Raw genomic sequence first — 15,824 nt, forward strand, 5'->3', positions numbered from 1 at the left:
GAGCTGAAACAGCAAGATACACTCCAGAAGGAAGTTGCTCACTGTGTGCCCTTTTGTTGTTAAAGCACACAGCCACTCGCCCTGGGTCAGGACAGTTTTTTTGGTTTTTCGAGACAGGGTTTCTCTGTGTAGCCCTGGCTGTCCTGGAACTCACTCTGTAGACCAGGCTGACCTCGAACTCAGAAATCCACCTGCCTCTGCCTCCCAAGTGCTGGGATTAAAGGCGTGCGCCACCACGGCCCGGCCAGAATTCTAAAATTACAGGAATATAAATTACGGTTGTTTTTTTTTTTCCTCTGACCTCAGCAGTGAAGTTGTTGGGTGTCGTTTTGTTTTGTTTTTTTTTGTCTCATTTTCTTTCTGCTTGTTTTGAGACAGAATCTCAAATAGTCCAGGCTGGTCTCAAATTCCATATGTAGCTAGTAGTAACCTTCTTTGAGCTTCCGGATCTTCCAGTCTACCTCTGCCTCCCAGATGTTGAGATTTTAGCTTCTAGGGTAATTGGCTGCCAGGCCCAGTTTTACAGAGTGATGGGGATTGAACCCAAGCCTTTGGGCATGTTTAGCAAGCCCTACCAACTGTGATAGGTTTCCAGTCATAGCAGGAAAGAGCCTGAAGGTCGTGAGAGGGCACGTTTCCTGCTTCAGGACGAGTCAAGTTCAGTCAGGTGGAGTCTGTTGAAGAGCAGCTGCTTGGAGGGAAGAGTGGAGTGTGAGCCTCACTGACGTTCTGTAATCTTTTTCCAGGGAAAGATTTTCAAGGAAGCAAACTTAAAGTTTCTCTTGCCCGAAAGAAGCCTCCAATGAACAGCATGCGGGGTGGCATGCCACCTCGTGAGGGCAGAGGGATGCCACCACCACTCCGTGGAGGTATTAGGCACTTTGTTTTAGCTACTTTGGTGTTATGTTAAATGGGGTGGGGTGGGGTGGGGTTGGGTTGGGTTGGTTTGGTTTGGTTTTCCCAGTAATATTTGCCCTTGAGAAACTTAGTTGAATAATAAACAAAGGATATATAAAATTGATACTAGACCATTGAAAGACAGCATTGCATTAATAGTATGGGTTAACTGCTTGGAGTGGAAATTCAGGGAACATCTGCCTGGATGTCAATTTCAATATGTGAAAATGCCATAGTTAGAGCTACATGGAATGACACAGGAAGAACAATATGCGTGGACAGCACTGTGAGCTTATGGGAGAGTGTGCCATAGCAAAGTTGCTATAGAGAGGTGATTGACTGTTTGTTATTGCAGGTCCTGGTGGCCCAGGAGGTCCTGGAGGACCCATGGGTCGCATGGGAGGCCGTGGAGGAGACAGAGGAGGCTTCCCTCCAAGAGGGCCCCGAGGCTCCAGAGGGAACCCCTCTGGAGGAGGAAATGTCCAGCACAGAGCTGGAGATTGGCAGTGTCCCAATCCGTATGTACTTCCCCAAGAAGATTGATAGAGTGCTAGTGATGACACCCTATTTCCACTCTGGGACAGGACTGGGGGTGGGGCTGAGGCAGGACTCAGCACTCTGGTTGCTTCTAGAGGTTCAGTACTACCTGAGATTGATTGTCTGCAGATCCTTGTGCTTTATGTCTGAAACCCCATAATTGTGCAGAGTGTGGTTTGAATCTCTTCACCTTTCTCAGTTCTATTGGTGATTTCTGTTGTGATACAACTTTATTCAGGGGCTGTGGAAACCAGAACTTCGCTTGGAGAACAGAATGCAACCAGTGTAAGGCCCCTAAGCCTGAGGGCTTCCTCCCGCCACCCTTTCCACCTCCGGGTAGGTACAGGTTTTCTGGAGCTTTCAGCTTCCTGGTGATTGAATAGTGTCTGCTCTAGGAGAAGGATTAGCAGATCTACCACAGCGTGTCCTCAGAGTTTCGGCTTTTACTCCTCTGACTCCTCTGTCACTCTTGTCCCTGCCTTAGGTGGTGATCGTGGCAGAGGTGGCCCTGGTGGCATGCGAGGAGGAAGAGGAGGACTCATGGACCGTGGTGGTCCTGGAGGAATGTTCAGAGGTGGCAGAGGTGGAGACAGAGGAGGCTTTCGAGGTGGCCGTGGCATGGACCGAGGTGGCTTTGGTGGAGGAAGACGAGGTGGTCCTGGGGGGCCTCCTGGACCTTTAATGGAACAGATGGGAGGAAGAAGAGGCGGACGTGGAGGACCTGGGAAAATGGATAAGTATGTGGTGGGAGAGCTCTGCCCCTTCCCAGCCTCTGCTGCAGTGAGTCCTGGGACACCTGGGGGCCCTGACAGGGTTTTTTGCCCTTTCTCATTCTGACCAAACGGTCCCTTTGCTTTGCAGAGGCGAGCACCGTCAGGAACGCAGAGACCGGCCCTACTAGAGACCTGCAGAGCTGCATTGACGACCAGATTTATTTTTTAAACCAGAAAATGTTTTAAATTTATAATTCCATATTTATAATGTTGGCGACAACATTATGATTATTCCTTGTCTGTACTTTAGTATTTTCACCATTTGTGAAGAAACATTAAAACAAGTTAAATAGTAGTGTGCTGAGTTTTTTTTTTTGTTTTATTGGTTTTTTTTTTTAATTTTAGTTTATTTTCCTTTTTAAGATGGTTGTTTTAAGACTTAACAATGGGAACCCCTTGTGAGCATGCTCAGTATCATTGTGGAGAACCAAGAGGGCCTCTAATTGTAACAATGTTCATGGTTGTGATTTTTTTTCTAAATAAAATTCCAAATGTTTATAAACTGTCATCCTTCTCTTCTGTTCTGCAATCTCATGTCCAGTTCTTTCCAGCCCTCACTGGATGGGAGCAGGGACTTGTGATGCCCTTGAAGATGCACACTGGCCATGTGTTTCCACCTTAGGCACTGAGTTGCCCCCTGGAAACTGTGCTCTCATCCCCAGCTCTTGGCTTTACTGGGTCATTTGCTTCCTGAACTTCTGGGATTCTCTGAGGCAGCTTTCATGATTCCAACTTCCACTATCTGAATCCACAGGATCATCCTTTACCTTTGGGACACTAGATGCAACTGTGACCTCTGCTATGCCAAATGGTCATTCCTACTTCTTTGCTGCTGCCTTCCTGACATCAAAATAGGGCTTCCTTACCCAGCTGATCTCCCATTCTGTGTTTTATTTATCTTTGGGGGGTTTTTTGTTGTTTTTTGGTTGGTTGGTTGGTTGGTTTTTGTTTTTTCAAGACAGGGTTTCTCTGTAGCCCTGGCTGTCCTGGAGCTAGCTCGATCTGTAGACCAGGCTGGCCTTGAACTCAGAAATCTGCCTGCCTCTGCCTCCCAAGTTGCTGGGATTAAAGGCATGTGCCACCACTGCCCAGCTTATCTTGTTTTTTTAAGAGGGCTTTTCTAGCTGTTTGTTTTTTTGAGCCTGTCTCGAAAAAACAAAACAAAACAAAAGAGGGCTTTTCTATGTAGTCTGTTGTCCTGGAACTTGCTCTGTAGATCAAGTTGGCCTCGCAGAGTGGAGGGATTAACAGTGGGTTACTACTACCCTGTGCTTTTAACTCAGCTGATAACCTTCCAAGAGCTGCCTCTGCTTCAGTCTAACAGGAAGTAGGGCTTCTGTTGCAGCAAGTGAGTACCCCACCCTAGCCTAGTTTTTAGTCTGTCCATTCCTAGGCATTACAAGACTATGACCACCCATAAATGAACTCAACTCCCTTTTTCTAGCCTTGCCGTGTTTTCAGAGGCCAGAGCACCTTAAGGACATAGGGCACAAGAACTTCAGTAGTTCCCCAGCATGCTTGGGTGAACTCCCTCAATACCTCTGATCTCAACTATTGTCTCCCCACACACCCTACTCTTATCACTGCAACCAAGCCCCATAGGACAGTGCCATCTATACACAGTTGTGGGGCCTAAAGTGGCTGCCACCAGGCTTTTACCAGATGCTATGCCATATGTCTTTACATGTTAACTCCAAACACCAATTGGAGAGAGGTCAAAGAACTTCACATTTACTCAAGTGTGGTGGTATACACATGATTTCCAGGCTGCAAATAGGATTGCAAAAGTAAGGTCACAGTGAGACTCCCAAACACTGAGAACTGGAGCACTTGGCTAAAAGTGCAACAGTACTGACCACCAAGGCAGTGTAGAATCCATCCTAAGGCTGGTGGATGCCTCCAGGGAGGCAAAGCAAGACAGCAAATCTAAAGCATAGCTTTGTGGCTCCATGGGCACAGGCCTTGACAAAACTGGCGTCATACGTGGGAAGAGGCTTAGTGCCCCTCTTTACCTCAGTACAATCAGGGCCCAGGGCAGCAGCCATCTCATTCTGCTTTGTAGGGGCAACACTCAAGTGGACTGTGTTGAGCTTTCTTTGTTTTGTTCTCTTGCAGGGCACTGGATGATACCAGTCATCTGTCCACAGCTAACAGCAGTCTGAAACTTGTGCATTTTTGCTAGGTCCTGGATTGGCTCAGCTCACATACAAATAGTTGTCTCTGCTATTTATCTTGATCTGCAAGTAACCCAAGGTTACATGGTGGCCCTGGGCTACCTTGGTCATGGTCCTCCAGGATTCTAGTCACATCAGTGAGGTCTGCATCACTGTTGCCATGCCAGGAAATCCCAATGTTAGAGGCTACAGTATGGGACAAGACTCAAACAGGCCCCAGATCAAGGGACTAGAAGACTTGTCTTTGTTGCTCTTCCCTTCAGAAGAGTGTAGACATGTGTTCATCACCAGGCCACACTGAGTTGAACTAATAGTACTATTTGACAATTATGTGATACGTACAGTCCCATTTTACAAATGAAGTCACTGAGGCTTGGGGAGCTTAAGCATGGTACCTAGATTTTGTGTAAGAGTTTCAAGATTGAAACATTCCACCCCATCCTGCATGGAAGCTCTTTAAAAAGAAAAACAACTCAAAATGGCTTCAAGAAGTCCCTGGAACAGACCAGATTCACTAGGCCCCAACTTGCCAGGATAAAGCAGAGCCAAGCTGCAAAGAAAACTCTCAGACAAGCTAAGTTTTGAAAGGAGACTCTTGAGACTAGAGCAGCTGCCTGGAAGAAACAGAAACCAGTCACACTGCCTGGAAGAGAGATTTAGGCCAACTGAGGCACCTAGAAAGGACACTCATGAACCTGTTGAGCTGCCTGCAGGCTGTGATCAGGTTCCCAGCGTTAGGAGCTGTCACTCATGCTCGGATGGGCCTTTGGTGATGCTGCTGTTTGAGACATGTCTACTCCTGTAAGTAGCCCCCCACCCACCCCCCCCCAAAAAAATTGGACCTTTGTGGTATCAGTACTTTGGTCCGTTGTGGGTTCCCTATCAGGAGTGAACAGACTTGTGTATGGCATCTCTCCCAGGAAAAGTTTATCAGAGAACACTAGTGACAAACAAACCCTGGATTCAACCTTATCTTTTCTATGTCCAGAACCCTGAAGCACAGAGAGGGGGCTATAGGTAGGGGTCAAATTCCTGCAGAGCTGCTGGTGGCAATGGTACCTCAACCTCCCCAGTCCTCAGCTTCCCTAGATCTACAAAACTATCAGATGGGGCTGACAAAAGGGCTCATAAGATAAGCGAACTTGCCACCACACTACAATACCCAGGATCCCACATGGTGAAAGAACAAACTCCTAAAATTCTGCCTTGCCTACATACCTTGGCATAGACACACACACACACAGGAGAGAGAGACAGAGAGAGAGGGAGAGGGAGAGAGAAAGAGAGAAAGAGAGAGTTGCTAAATGTAATAATCAGTGTGTTGGATTATTTTGAAGATGATTGCTTAGTGTGATTACTGCTTGTTTCAGGACAGGTCATTTCTCAACTCCTTCGCTTAGCATTCAGTCTCCATAGTCAATTCTCCAAGCCCTCACTCCCTGCTGGGGGTTATTTAGTAACTCCATGCCCACAGTGCTCACCCCTAAACCTGGGATTTCTCTCTCATCTATACTCACACCTCACTAACATACATCATCAGTTCTCAACAGGCAATCAAAATCCAGCATCCGTTCTCACCATTCCAAAACCACTTGACTTCCTCAGTCAAGGGGCTCTCTGCCCCTGCCCCACTCACAACAGCAGTTACAGGGGCCCTTATGGCAGTTAAGTCAGCCTCTCCTGCTCTAAATTTCTCCTTAGAGAAGCCTGTAATCCCAGCAGAGAGGGATGGTGAGTTCAAAGCCAGCCCAGGCTACATAGCAGAACTCTGTCAAAGTAAAGGCATGGTGGAGCATGCCTTTAATCCCAGCACTCAGGAGGAGGCAGAAACAGGCAAATCTCTATGATTTTTGAGGCAAGCCTGGTCTACATAGGGAGTTCCAGTCAGCCAAGGCTACATTGTGAGATCCTGCCTCAAAACCACAACAAAATCCAACAATAATAATTTAATAATGATTAAGAAACAAGCCTCTCTATAGCTCCCACGATCTTTGAAAAGTATAGTCCACAAGGCCTTAATGTTTCTACCACTCCAGCCTTGCAAACCTACCCACTTTTCTTTCCTTCTTCCTTTCTTTCCTTCTTTTTTTGAGATAGGCTTCCTCAGTGTGAAAAACTTTCCCTCTAGATCTCTCCCAGCTTCCTTTGTCGCCTCCTTCCTTGATCTGAGTTAAAATTGAGTCTTTCCACACACACCCCGACAGATCCCAGTCTGTCTTCAGCATCTCCGTCCTCTCTTGGCTGGTCGGGTGACAGTAGGGGGCAGGATTCCCCAGATCTTCCGCGCTCCTCCAAGGCGTGCAGTTGCCCCTGCCACGCCCCCTCTTTTAACCTAACCCGCAGCCACCTTCCTATCCCTGAGCCTCAACGTCCTTGTACCTTAAACGACTGTCCCTGGGCGGTCCTGCAGGAAGAGCACCCAGTTATCTGGCCTGCAGAGGTCTACCCGGGACGGAGGTGACTCTGCAGTCCCCAGCCCCTATCGCTTCCGGGAAGGCCACTGTCACGGAGGAAGAACAACTGAAAGGGTCTGAACCCCTCCTGGGAAGACCCAGACATCGAGTTATAGGTCGGGGTGGCGGGTTGGGGCGACGCCTTGGGGACTGAGGCCTAAGAAAGGCACGGCCCCTTTAAGAGCGCGGCCCCGCCCCTTCCTGGCCGGATCCAAATTCCAGGGGGGCGGGGCGGAGCGGACGCCTGGAAGCAGCGAGCTCGGGCGGCGCCTGTGTGCGGCGGCGCGGCCCGGCTCCGGCCCCGCCGGGGCGATGCTCCCCGGGGCGGCGGGGTGAGCCAGGTGAGCGCGGGGACCCCCAGGACCCCTAGCCAGAGTGTCCGGAGGTGGGCCGGGCGGTGCGGGGTCTCTGCTTCCCAGGGCTGTGTGACCTTGACTGGGCACGCACCCTCTCTGGACCAGGCCGCGAGCACTGCGGAGGCTCGCGGGGGCCATTCGGAGTCCCGGCCTTACAGGCACCAGCTCCGCGGCTTTTCGCAGTAGGAACCCGGCCTGGCTGGGCGACCCTATTCCTCCACCCACTGCTCTGCGACCTTCAGCAAATGCTTGCCCTTACTGCGCCTCAGTTTCCTCATCTGTAGAATGGAGATATGGTCGCCGCTCAGCCAGTGGCGCGGCCATTAGCGGCGGGGAGAAGGAAAGACGGGGATTTCGTGCAGGTTATGGGCTGAGCAATGGAAACAGTCCCTCTGTGGTTCTGGGCGAGGCCCCTCCTGTCCCTCCCTGCCCACATGTCTTCATGTTTTTAAATGGCATGTCTTCCTCGTGGGTGCCAGCCTGTCCCCAGCCACCCTCTCCCGACCAGCCAGACAGCAAACATAAACACTAAGGTGGTGTAAATGCTATTGGGTCTTTTAAAGCAGGTCACGGCACTGTGAGAACAATGAGGTACTCCGCTTGCTCACAGCCTGCACTTAAGAGTTAGCGTTTCCCCGAGTGGCGGGATGGTAGAGGTGGACTTTTCTGAACCCTTGCGAGTCTTCGCCGCAATCCTGACCTGTGTCCCCACAGTGAGTCTTCACAGCGATCCTGACCTATGTCCCCACAGTGACTCCACCGGCCCTGGGCATGGCGGACCCAGTGGCGGGCATCGCAGGCTCAGCCGCCAAGAGTGTGCGACCCTTCAGATCCAGTGAGGCCTACGTGGAAGCCATGAAGGAAGACCTGGCCGATTGGCTCAATGCTTTGTACAGTCTAGGTCTACCCGGCAGTGGTGATGGCTTCCTCACAGGGCTGGCCACAGGCACAACCCTGTGCCAACATGCCAACGCTGTCACCGAGGCTGCCCGGGCTCTGGCTGCTGCCCGTCCAACCCGAGGTGTGGCCTTCCAGGCACACAGTGTGGCGCCTGGCTCCTTCATGGCCCGAGACAACGTGGCCTCTTTCATCGGCTGGTGCAGGGCTGAGCTGGGCGTACCTGAAGTGCTCATGTTTGAGACAGAGGACCTGGTGCTGCGCAAGAACGAGAAGAGCGTGGTCCTGTGCCTGCTGGAGGTCGCCCGACGCGGGGCTCGCCTCGGCCTGCTTGCCCCGAGGCTGGTACAGTTTGAGCAGGAGATCGAGCGGGAGCTTCGGGCTACCCCTCAGGTCTCCAGCATCCCTGCTGCTGAAGAGGATGTCACTGAAATTGCTACTGCACCAGGGGCTCCCACCCGCACACCCCGCATGACGCCCAATGACCTTCGAAACCTTGACGAGCTGGTGAGTCTTCTGATGACCACATTGGGTGACCCCTGCCCACTCCCCCATCAGGGGGCCAGACAGCAGAGCTAATACCCACCCTGACCCTAAGCCCGCTCTGCAGCCTGCTCCACAGAAAGGGTAGCGCACGTGGAGTGTTGACTGCTGAGTGAGGCCATGCAGCTCAGGCGGGTCTGAGGCAGAGAAGACCCGAGCTTCTGGCATGAGCTCAGCTTTTAGTATTAAAGGAGCAGCAACAAAGTTCAGTGCATCCCTCCGTCTGGAAGACTGTGCCTTGGGGACCTTTTGGCACACAGGTGCTAGACAGATGCATTGGCAACCTCAGACCTGGGGCTGAATGGCCGCCACCCCGGGTTGAGCTACTTGTAGGAAGCCCTCGGTAAGAAGTCTGGTACACAGTGAGAGTCTGGGAAGACATCAACCCTGCTGCCCTGAGAGAGAAAACCTAGCCCCACTACCACTGCTCCTGGGAACAGGAAGTGCTCTTGGGACAGAGCCTCCAGCTCCCCCTGCCTCTCCCAAGACCTAGGTGTCCCTGCCACCCCCGCAACTGGGCCAAGAGTTTCTTTCTTATCAGGAGCTTAGGACTATGCTGTTCCTGCCCAGGAGTCAGGCGCCTGACGATTGTGGGCAGAATGGTGGCCCAGTGTCCACCCGCCCCCAGCCTGGGTCTGGATCTCCCAAGGTCCTCGCCGCCGTGGGTAGGGAGGAGGGTAGGCTTCCCACAGCCAGCCTGGCATCTCCTGCCTCCATTGACGTGTATGCAGTAGTGTGCTGGGGGGGCGGGGACATTGTACCTGTTGGTGTGTGTGTCCTACATGGTACCCTCTGATTGAGATGTTCAGCTGGGAGTATGGCCCCTGCACTCGTCCTGGACCTGCCTGTCCAGGCTGTGGACCTCACCAGTGTGAAGATGTTATGGATGGTTCCAGGGCTCTAGTGGGCTTAAGGCCTTTCAGAATGTTTCTTCTAGGAGACAGTCCTTGGCTTCTCCTTTCATTCGGGTTGACTCTCAGAGCTCTGAGCCTCCACTGCGATCAGGTTAAAGGTCCTGTGTAGGAGGGAATAGGCACTTCCTCCTGCCCCACAACTGCTTGTTAAATCCCAGGAGGGCTTGATCCTTGACCTTCAGCCTTGCCTTCTCTGACTTCAGGTAAGGGAGATCCTGGGCAGGTGCACCTGCCCAGACCAGTTTCCCATGATCAAGGTCTCCGAGGGGAAGTACCGAGTGGGAGACTCCAGCTTGCTCATCTTTGTGAGGGTAAGTGGGGGAGGAAAAGCCCAGTCCAGCCCCTCGGGGATGGGCTAGTAGGCCCACAGTGACCTGCCCTGTCTCCGGCCTGCAGGTGCTGAGGAGCCATGTGATGGTGCGAGTGGGTGGCGGCTGGGACACACTGGAGCACTACCTAGACAAGCATGACCCTTGCCGCTGCTCTTCCACTAGTAAGTGCCTGGTGGGAGTGTGGGCCGCCAGCAGCAGAGAGGGTCCGGTTTCTAAGGTATTGCCCCTCACTTGCTGTATCCATTCCCACAGCCCACCGTCTGCCCCAGCAGAGGGCCGGGACTTTCTCCCCGCAGAGGGGATCACCCACCCCCAGCCCCCGCCCCGGTAGCCCAGTCCCTGGGAGTGAGCGCCGCAGCTCCCGGCCTGAAGTAACCCCCATCAGCCTGCGAAGCACAAAGGAGGGGCCTGAGACCCCACTCAGGTGAGCCGTTGGAGAAACACCTCAGGAGCTACTAGGCCTGGTGGGGGTGGGGAGTCTGCCTGGGCTCGATGACTCACACCCTGGGAAAAGTTCCCGTGCGTGGGGGCGGGACTGGCTTTCCATCTCCATGGCAACCCAGACAAACCAACAACACAGCTGGGCGGGTTCTGGGCGGTGGCTGGTCCAACCCAGGCTTCGGAAGCCAAGGGCGGGAAGTCGTGGCCTCAGCCTGGACGCTCACTTGCGCCTGGAAGTCCCCTGGCAGAGCCCAAGCCTCACCAGCTCGCTCCACCCGCGCCAGTGATAACACACCTCTCTCGCACCCCACCTCAGGCCCCGCGATCAGCTGCCCCCCCTTCCCCGCTCCCGCCGCTACTCCGGGGACAGTGACTCCTCAGCCTCCTCAGCCCAGAGTGGCCCCATGGGTTCCCGCAGCGACGATTCAGCCACTGGCTCCCGGAGGGAGCGGCCCAGCCACCGGCCGACCTCCGGTCTTCCGGCCTCCCCGAGACGGCCGGCCGCCCCTCGCAGCCAGTCTCGAGACCGGCTGGATCGGGGACGGCCCCACATGGCCCCAGGAGGCCGAGGCGCTCAGCTGCCGGCCTCCAGCCCAGCACGGCGCACCCGCAGCCAGAGCCGCGACGAACAGGCGGTGCTGGTGGTGCGCAGGGACCGAGACGGCCAGCACTCGTGGGTGGCCCGGGGCAAGGGTGGTGGGGGACCAGGGGGTTCTGGAAGGAGTACCCCTCAGACTCCGCGTGCTCGCAGTCCTGCAGCACCCCGGCCTTCCAGGGGCCCCAGCCCAGGCCCAGAGCTGGCTGCCACACCCGCCAGCATCTTCCGCACACCCCTGCAGCTTGACCCACAGCAGGAGCAGCAACTGTTCAGGCGCCTGGAAGAGGAATTCTTGGCCAATGCCCGCGCCTTGGAGGCTGCTGCCAGCCATACCCCCATGGGATCTGCTCCTGATCCTCCAGCTCCGGACTCCGCTTACTGCTCATCCAGTTCCTCATCTTCATCACTCAGTGTCCTGGGTGGCAAATGTGGCCAACCCGGGGAGTCTGGCCGCACAGCCAATGGGCTGCCTGGGCCCCGCAGCCAAGCTCTGTCCAGCTCTTCCGATGAGGGCAGCCCCTGCCTTGCTGTAGGAGGGCCACTGGATACAGCCAGGAGCTCTTTGGCTGGCCCAGAACCCTCACTGACTTGGGCAAGGGGGCGGATGGACACACAACCAGACCGTAAACCCTCACGCATACCCACACCTCGGGGACCCCGCCGCCCATCGGGACCTACAGACCTCGGGGCTTGGCATGCCCTGCATTCGGTCACCCCAAGGACCGAGCCAGATTCCTCAATGTGATGGACCGGCTCAGCTGCACCCACACCCCATTCCATTTTCTTTGTGGCCTTAACCCACCCTTTGCATCAGGGACCCCCCTTCCATCTCTTGAGCACCAGACCTCATGGGACCAGACCCCACGGGACCACATGGCACAATGGGACACCTGTTGTACATTCCGGTTTGGGGGATAAGCATTGCTATTTAATTACTAATATTATTGAATGCCTTAGAGGAGACCGGGCCAGCCCGGTGTCCAGAGGACCTGTGGTCCAGTAAGCAGAACCTCTTGACAGTAAAGTATTGCTCCAGCTCCTGGTTTTGGGGGACCGAGCCTTCATTATATGTTGGGATTCTAGAGTTAACTGCCTAGAGGCCAGGCCTCAATGCTCTGACCTGCCTACTCCAGAACAAGAAACCCTTAAATTGTGCACTTACGGTTTTTGCTTTTGTTTTTATTGCCTGGTAAGGCATGACTTTAAAGGTGTCTCCAGTAGCCAGTCCAGCGGTGGAGAGGTAGAGGCAGGTGGATCTATGTAGTCCCGTACGAGCGCTACGAATCAGAAGCTGTACGAATGCTTCTGATCACATTCATATTCAAGTCCTTTCCATCTGTTACTATGACCCAATAAGGTCTCAGATAAAACTGATCTTGTTCAATGATTGGGAGTTGGCTGGGTCCAATCAAGGTCAGAGAAAAGCCCGATGGCCAGGAGTCTGGGTGGGAGCCTGCTTTCATGAGATTTCCCTGTCCAATCTGATTACATGAGGCTGCAGCGCGCTGGGTGCAGCGCCCCCTGCAGGCGCAGAGCTGGATGTGCAGGACGTGTGCGCACCAAAGCACAACGCAGAAGCTCTCGGAAGAGACGCAGCACGTGCCAATTGTATTTGGCTGAGCACTCGAGGTAGCCACAGCGCCAGCCCCTGCGAACTAGCGTGGCCAGTGCACGACGAGGTCCGAAGCGCAGCCGCTGACGGTCCCGCTTGTTGCCTACCACCAGGATGGGTGCCTCTGGCGCACCCGCCGGCCTGGAGGCCCGATGGAGATGGGAGCAGTGCTGGAGACTCCAAGGCCAGAAGAACCCACCCCATGTATACAAATGAAGGCGGGTCTCCTTCTACGGCCAGAGCCCCACCCCCACCCCCCGGTGTGATACATACCTCATACAGCAAGAGACCCTCAAGGTGGGCACAAGCTATGATCCAGAAGTGCCCAGACCATATCTACCCGCCCTCCTATCAAGACATCCACCTCCAGGCAAGCCCTCACCTGTTTTCTGCTATGCGCTGTCTCAGGGCCTTCACATAATCGAAACTGTCGGGGCTGCAGATGTCGTAGACCAGCACAAAGGCGTCCGTGTCCTGCAAGCTCCAGTCTTTAGGGTCCGGCCACTCCTGGGGGTAGAGGCTGGGGTTTACAGCAGACCCTCCAATTCATCCTCATTCCCCATCACCTCCCAACAGCACTCTGGACGCACCCTCCCACAGGCCAGATTTTCCAGCCCCGCCTGGATCTTGTCAGTTCTTAACAAACCTCCTACCTCCTGGGCCTCTCGTCAAACTACTATCTTCCCAACGCATGCTCCTATTGCCTCTAACTTTCAGGCGCAGACCCCGGGATCTGCCGTCCACCGGCTGACATGGTAACTGACTGTCCCGGTACAGGTGAAGCCTCTGGCCTAAGCTCCTGCTGCTCTTTCCCCTGCAAGAAGTCTTACAGAGTCTTTTACCAAAACTTCGCTTAGCCTCCCAGGTGCTTCTCAAATGCCAGCCCCCGTGGGAAGCCTTGAAAGGCATCCAGCGCCAAAGACTGGGAGTCTGGGATGCAGTGGCCCCCTCTAGAAAGGATACTCCTGTGTCTGCTCCAGTCTGTCACAGCGGCGCGGTTCGGCGCGGCTCAGGCAGTGCTGTGCCACACTGACCCAGACACCAGCCTAGGCAGGCAAGGAAGACGAGAAACAACCACAGGGCGCCCCCAGGCCAGCGCAGGAAGCTCACATGCAAAATACCTAAACACACACTCCTCTTCAATCCCAGAACCCGCTCCGGCGCCCTAGGTCAGTACACGTGGACACGCACGTGGGCACCAAGTGTACACACACCCCTGGCCCCCTCGAACCGCTACCTCAAGACTTCTGGGGCTCGAGCCGGGTCCAGCGACGTCACCATCGCGGATACTCAGGTCGTAGACCGCGCCGTCGAGCAGCACCGCGGGCCGGTAGAGGCGGGGACCGTCCGTGGGTCGGTGGCGCTCAGGATAGTCACCAAACAAGAACTGGCGGATGATGGCGGTCTTGCCCACTCCCGGAGCACCCAGAACAGCCACCCTCAGACTGCCGCCCATGGCTGACCTGCGCTCCAGCGCCCGGCACCGGGGAGCTTCATGAGCCCGTACTGCGCCTTTCTTGCTCGGCCCGGGATACCCGCATCGCGCCGCCTACAGCACCTGAGCCACAAGAGGCCCGGCCCGAGGATCGAGCCGGCAGAAGCACCCGCAGCTCCGCTGGGAGAGCACACCCGGCTCGGTGCAGACCCGCCCCCGCCCGCAGCTCCGTCCCCTTCTCTCTCCGGCGCCGGGAGCCGCCGCCCCAGTCGGCCGTGCGGGCGAGCAAGCGAGCTGAGCCTCCCGGAGGCGGCGATGAGGTAACTGCCTGCCCCGCCCCTCCCTGGGAGGGTCGCGGCTCAGTGACTGCGGGGCGGGTCGCCTTGCTAGAGCTTAGTCCCCCAGGTGGCAGCCTGCTCCCCTCAACCGCTCCAAAACAGAAGCCTCTGGACACCACCTCCCTGCTCCTCCAACACCGCTGGCTGCAACCTGGCTGTTGACCAAGCCCAGACTCTTAGAATCAGGCCACCTGGGGTCAGACCCAGTCCTCGGCTGAACGACCTTGGGCCGATCGTTGCATTGGGCTTTGTGTCTGCATCCCGGTGTCCACAAAAGGCCGACGGCGTCAAGGCTTACTCCTGTTTCGTGAGACCCTAGGCACCAAATCCTGTTCTGGGCTTTCCCCTGCGTCATCTTTGAGCAGCAGCCTTAACCTGGGTATTCTTGGTTTAAGGAGGAGGAAACTGAGGCCAGGGGGAGGTATCTCAAAGTGCGAAGGACAGTGGGACTCTGGTCCGGGCCTTCGGGCCACTTTCATTACACCCACAAGGACAAATGGTCAGAAGAACACTGTTTCTAAGGACCAGCCTGGAGGGGATGTGGGGGTGGAGACAGAAGGGTTTGGGCCCAGCACAGAAATCTGCTCAGCAGCTCAGCCACCAATCACTGCCTCAACAGGTTGGAGGTGAAGAAACAGATCCACGGGTCACTGCATAGAGTCTGTCACAGAGGTGCATCATGCCCTCCTCCCTGGACAAGTTTGGAAGCTCCTCTGACAGTTTGGAAAGTCTGCGTTTGCCCCGCCTCCATCCGCTCTCCAGTCCCCACACACTGGAGGACCTCCCCCCCACCTCCCCACCCCACCCCCGCCTCCACCCTCCACCCTCCACCCAGGTACTGAGAATGCAGACACCTGGCATTGAACAGGACTCTCACTTATTCAACAAATACTAACACGTCTAACGGTGGCCAGAATGCTGACACAGATTCAAAAGGAAAAAGAAGAAATGTCTCCTCTCCCTTAGGAGAGAAGGCTAGCCGGGCGGTGGTGGTGCACGCCTTTAATCCCAGCACTTGGGAGGCAGAGGCAGGTGGATTTCTGAGTTCGAGGCCAGCCTGGTCTACAGAGTGAGTTCCAGGACAGCCAGGACTACACAGAGAAATCCTGTCTCGGAAAAAAAACGAAACAAAACAAAACAAAACAAAAAAAAAGGAGAGACGGCTCTAGGAAATACTTAGATCCAGGCCTCTAAAGGCATTGACAATATGTCTGCCTGACTAGGAATTAAGTGGAAGAAAATGCAGGAGAAACTAGACTGTGAAGGGGAAGGAGGAGGTGCACCCTTCGTCCGGGAACAGGTGACCGCAGCTGGAGGGTATTCCATAACACTGGGTTCTCTTCCTCTCCCCAAGGTGGACTTAGGGCCTGGTCTGATTTCACCCCCTTAAGCCACTGGGGATATTTTAGGTCGTTAAATTCAAGAGTATCGACAGCTGGCTTTTTTTTTTTTTTTTTTTTTTTTTTCCCTTCCTCCTCTTGCTGAGCTTCCTCTAGAATGACTTCTTTCCCAGGCTTCTGAGGT

The 15,824-nt window shown here is 54.7% G+C and overlaps 3 protein-coding genes across 14 annotated transcripts in view; 2 read left to right on the forward strand and 1 right to left on the reverse strand.

Annotated features, from left to right (window-relative positions):
• Ewsr1 (EWS RNA binding protein 1) overlaps window positions 1–2,715 on the forward strand; it is a 28,929-nt gene extending 26,214 nt beyond the window's left edge. For all 10 annotated transcript variants that reach the window (XM_076938189.1, XM_076938190.1, XM_076938191.1 and 7 more), the window contains 5 exons: window positions 747–869; window positions 1,253–1,415; window positions 1,673–1,770; window positions 1,919–2,171; window positions 2,296–2,715. In XM_076938189.1, the coding sequence (XP_076794304.1) occupies window positions 747–869; window positions 1,253–1,415; window positions 1,673–1,770; window positions 1,919–2,171; window positions 2,296–2,335 (677 nt within the window). In that variant the 3' untranslated portion in view covers window positions 2,336–2,715. The remainder of the gene's footprint in view (window positions 1–746; window positions 870–1,252; window positions 1,416–1,672; window positions 1,771–1,918; window positions 2,172–2,295) is intronic.
• Window positions 2,716–7,027: 4,312 nt separating this feature from the next.
• Window positions 7,028–12,076, forward strand: Gas2l1 (growth arrest specific 2 like 1). Of its 2 annotated transcripts, none has more exons than XM_076938202.1 (6): window positions 7,028–7,175; window positions 7,942–8,594; window positions 9,748–9,855; window positions 9,941–10,037; window positions 10,129–10,295; window positions 10,629–12,076. In XM_076938202.1, exons 2-6 carry the CDS (start codon window positions 7,962–7,964, stop codon window positions 11,658–11,660), a joined length of 2,037 nt encoding a protein of 678 aa, XP_076794317.1. In that variant the 5' UTR covers window positions 7,028–7,175; window positions 7,942–7,961; the 3' UTR covers window positions 11,661–12,076. The 2 variants fall into 2 exon arrangements, with proteins under 2 accessions (XP_076794317.1, XP_076794316.1); XM_076938201.1 differs by having other exon boundaries at window positions 7,037–7,175; window positions 7,905–8,594.
• Window position 12,077: 1 nt separating this feature from the next.
• Rasl10a (RAS like family 10 member A) lies at window positions 12,078–14,230 on the reverse strand. 2 transcript variants are annotated; one of them, XM_034509218.2, is made up of 3 exons: window positions 13,765–14,230; window positions 12,910–13,034; window positions 12,078–12,668 (listed from the first exon to the last, which is right to left on the reverse strand). In XM_034509218.2, the coding sequence occupies exons 1-3, from the start codon at window positions 13,981–13,983 to the stop codon at window positions 12,401–12,403; spliced, it is 612 nt and encodes a 203-aa protein (XP_034365109.1). In that variant the 5' UTR covers window positions 13,984–14,230; the 3' UTR covers window positions 12,078–12,400. The 2 variants fall into 2 exon arrangements, with proteins under 2 accessions (XP_034365109.1, XP_034365110.1); XM_034509219.2 differs by having other exon boundaries at window positions 12,497–12,757.
• Window positions 14,231–15,824: the final 1,594 nt, after the last annotated feature.

The sequence above is a fragment of the Arvicanthis niloticus genome, chromosome 7 (assembly GCF_011762505.2).
Source record: "Arvicanthis niloticus isolate mArvNil1 chromosome 7, mArvNil1.pat.X, whole genome shotgun sequence".
In the NCBI taxonomy this organism is placed as follows: domain Eukaryota; kingdom Metazoa; phylum Chordata; class Mammalia; order Rodentia; family Muridae; genus Arvicanthis; species Arvicanthis niloticus.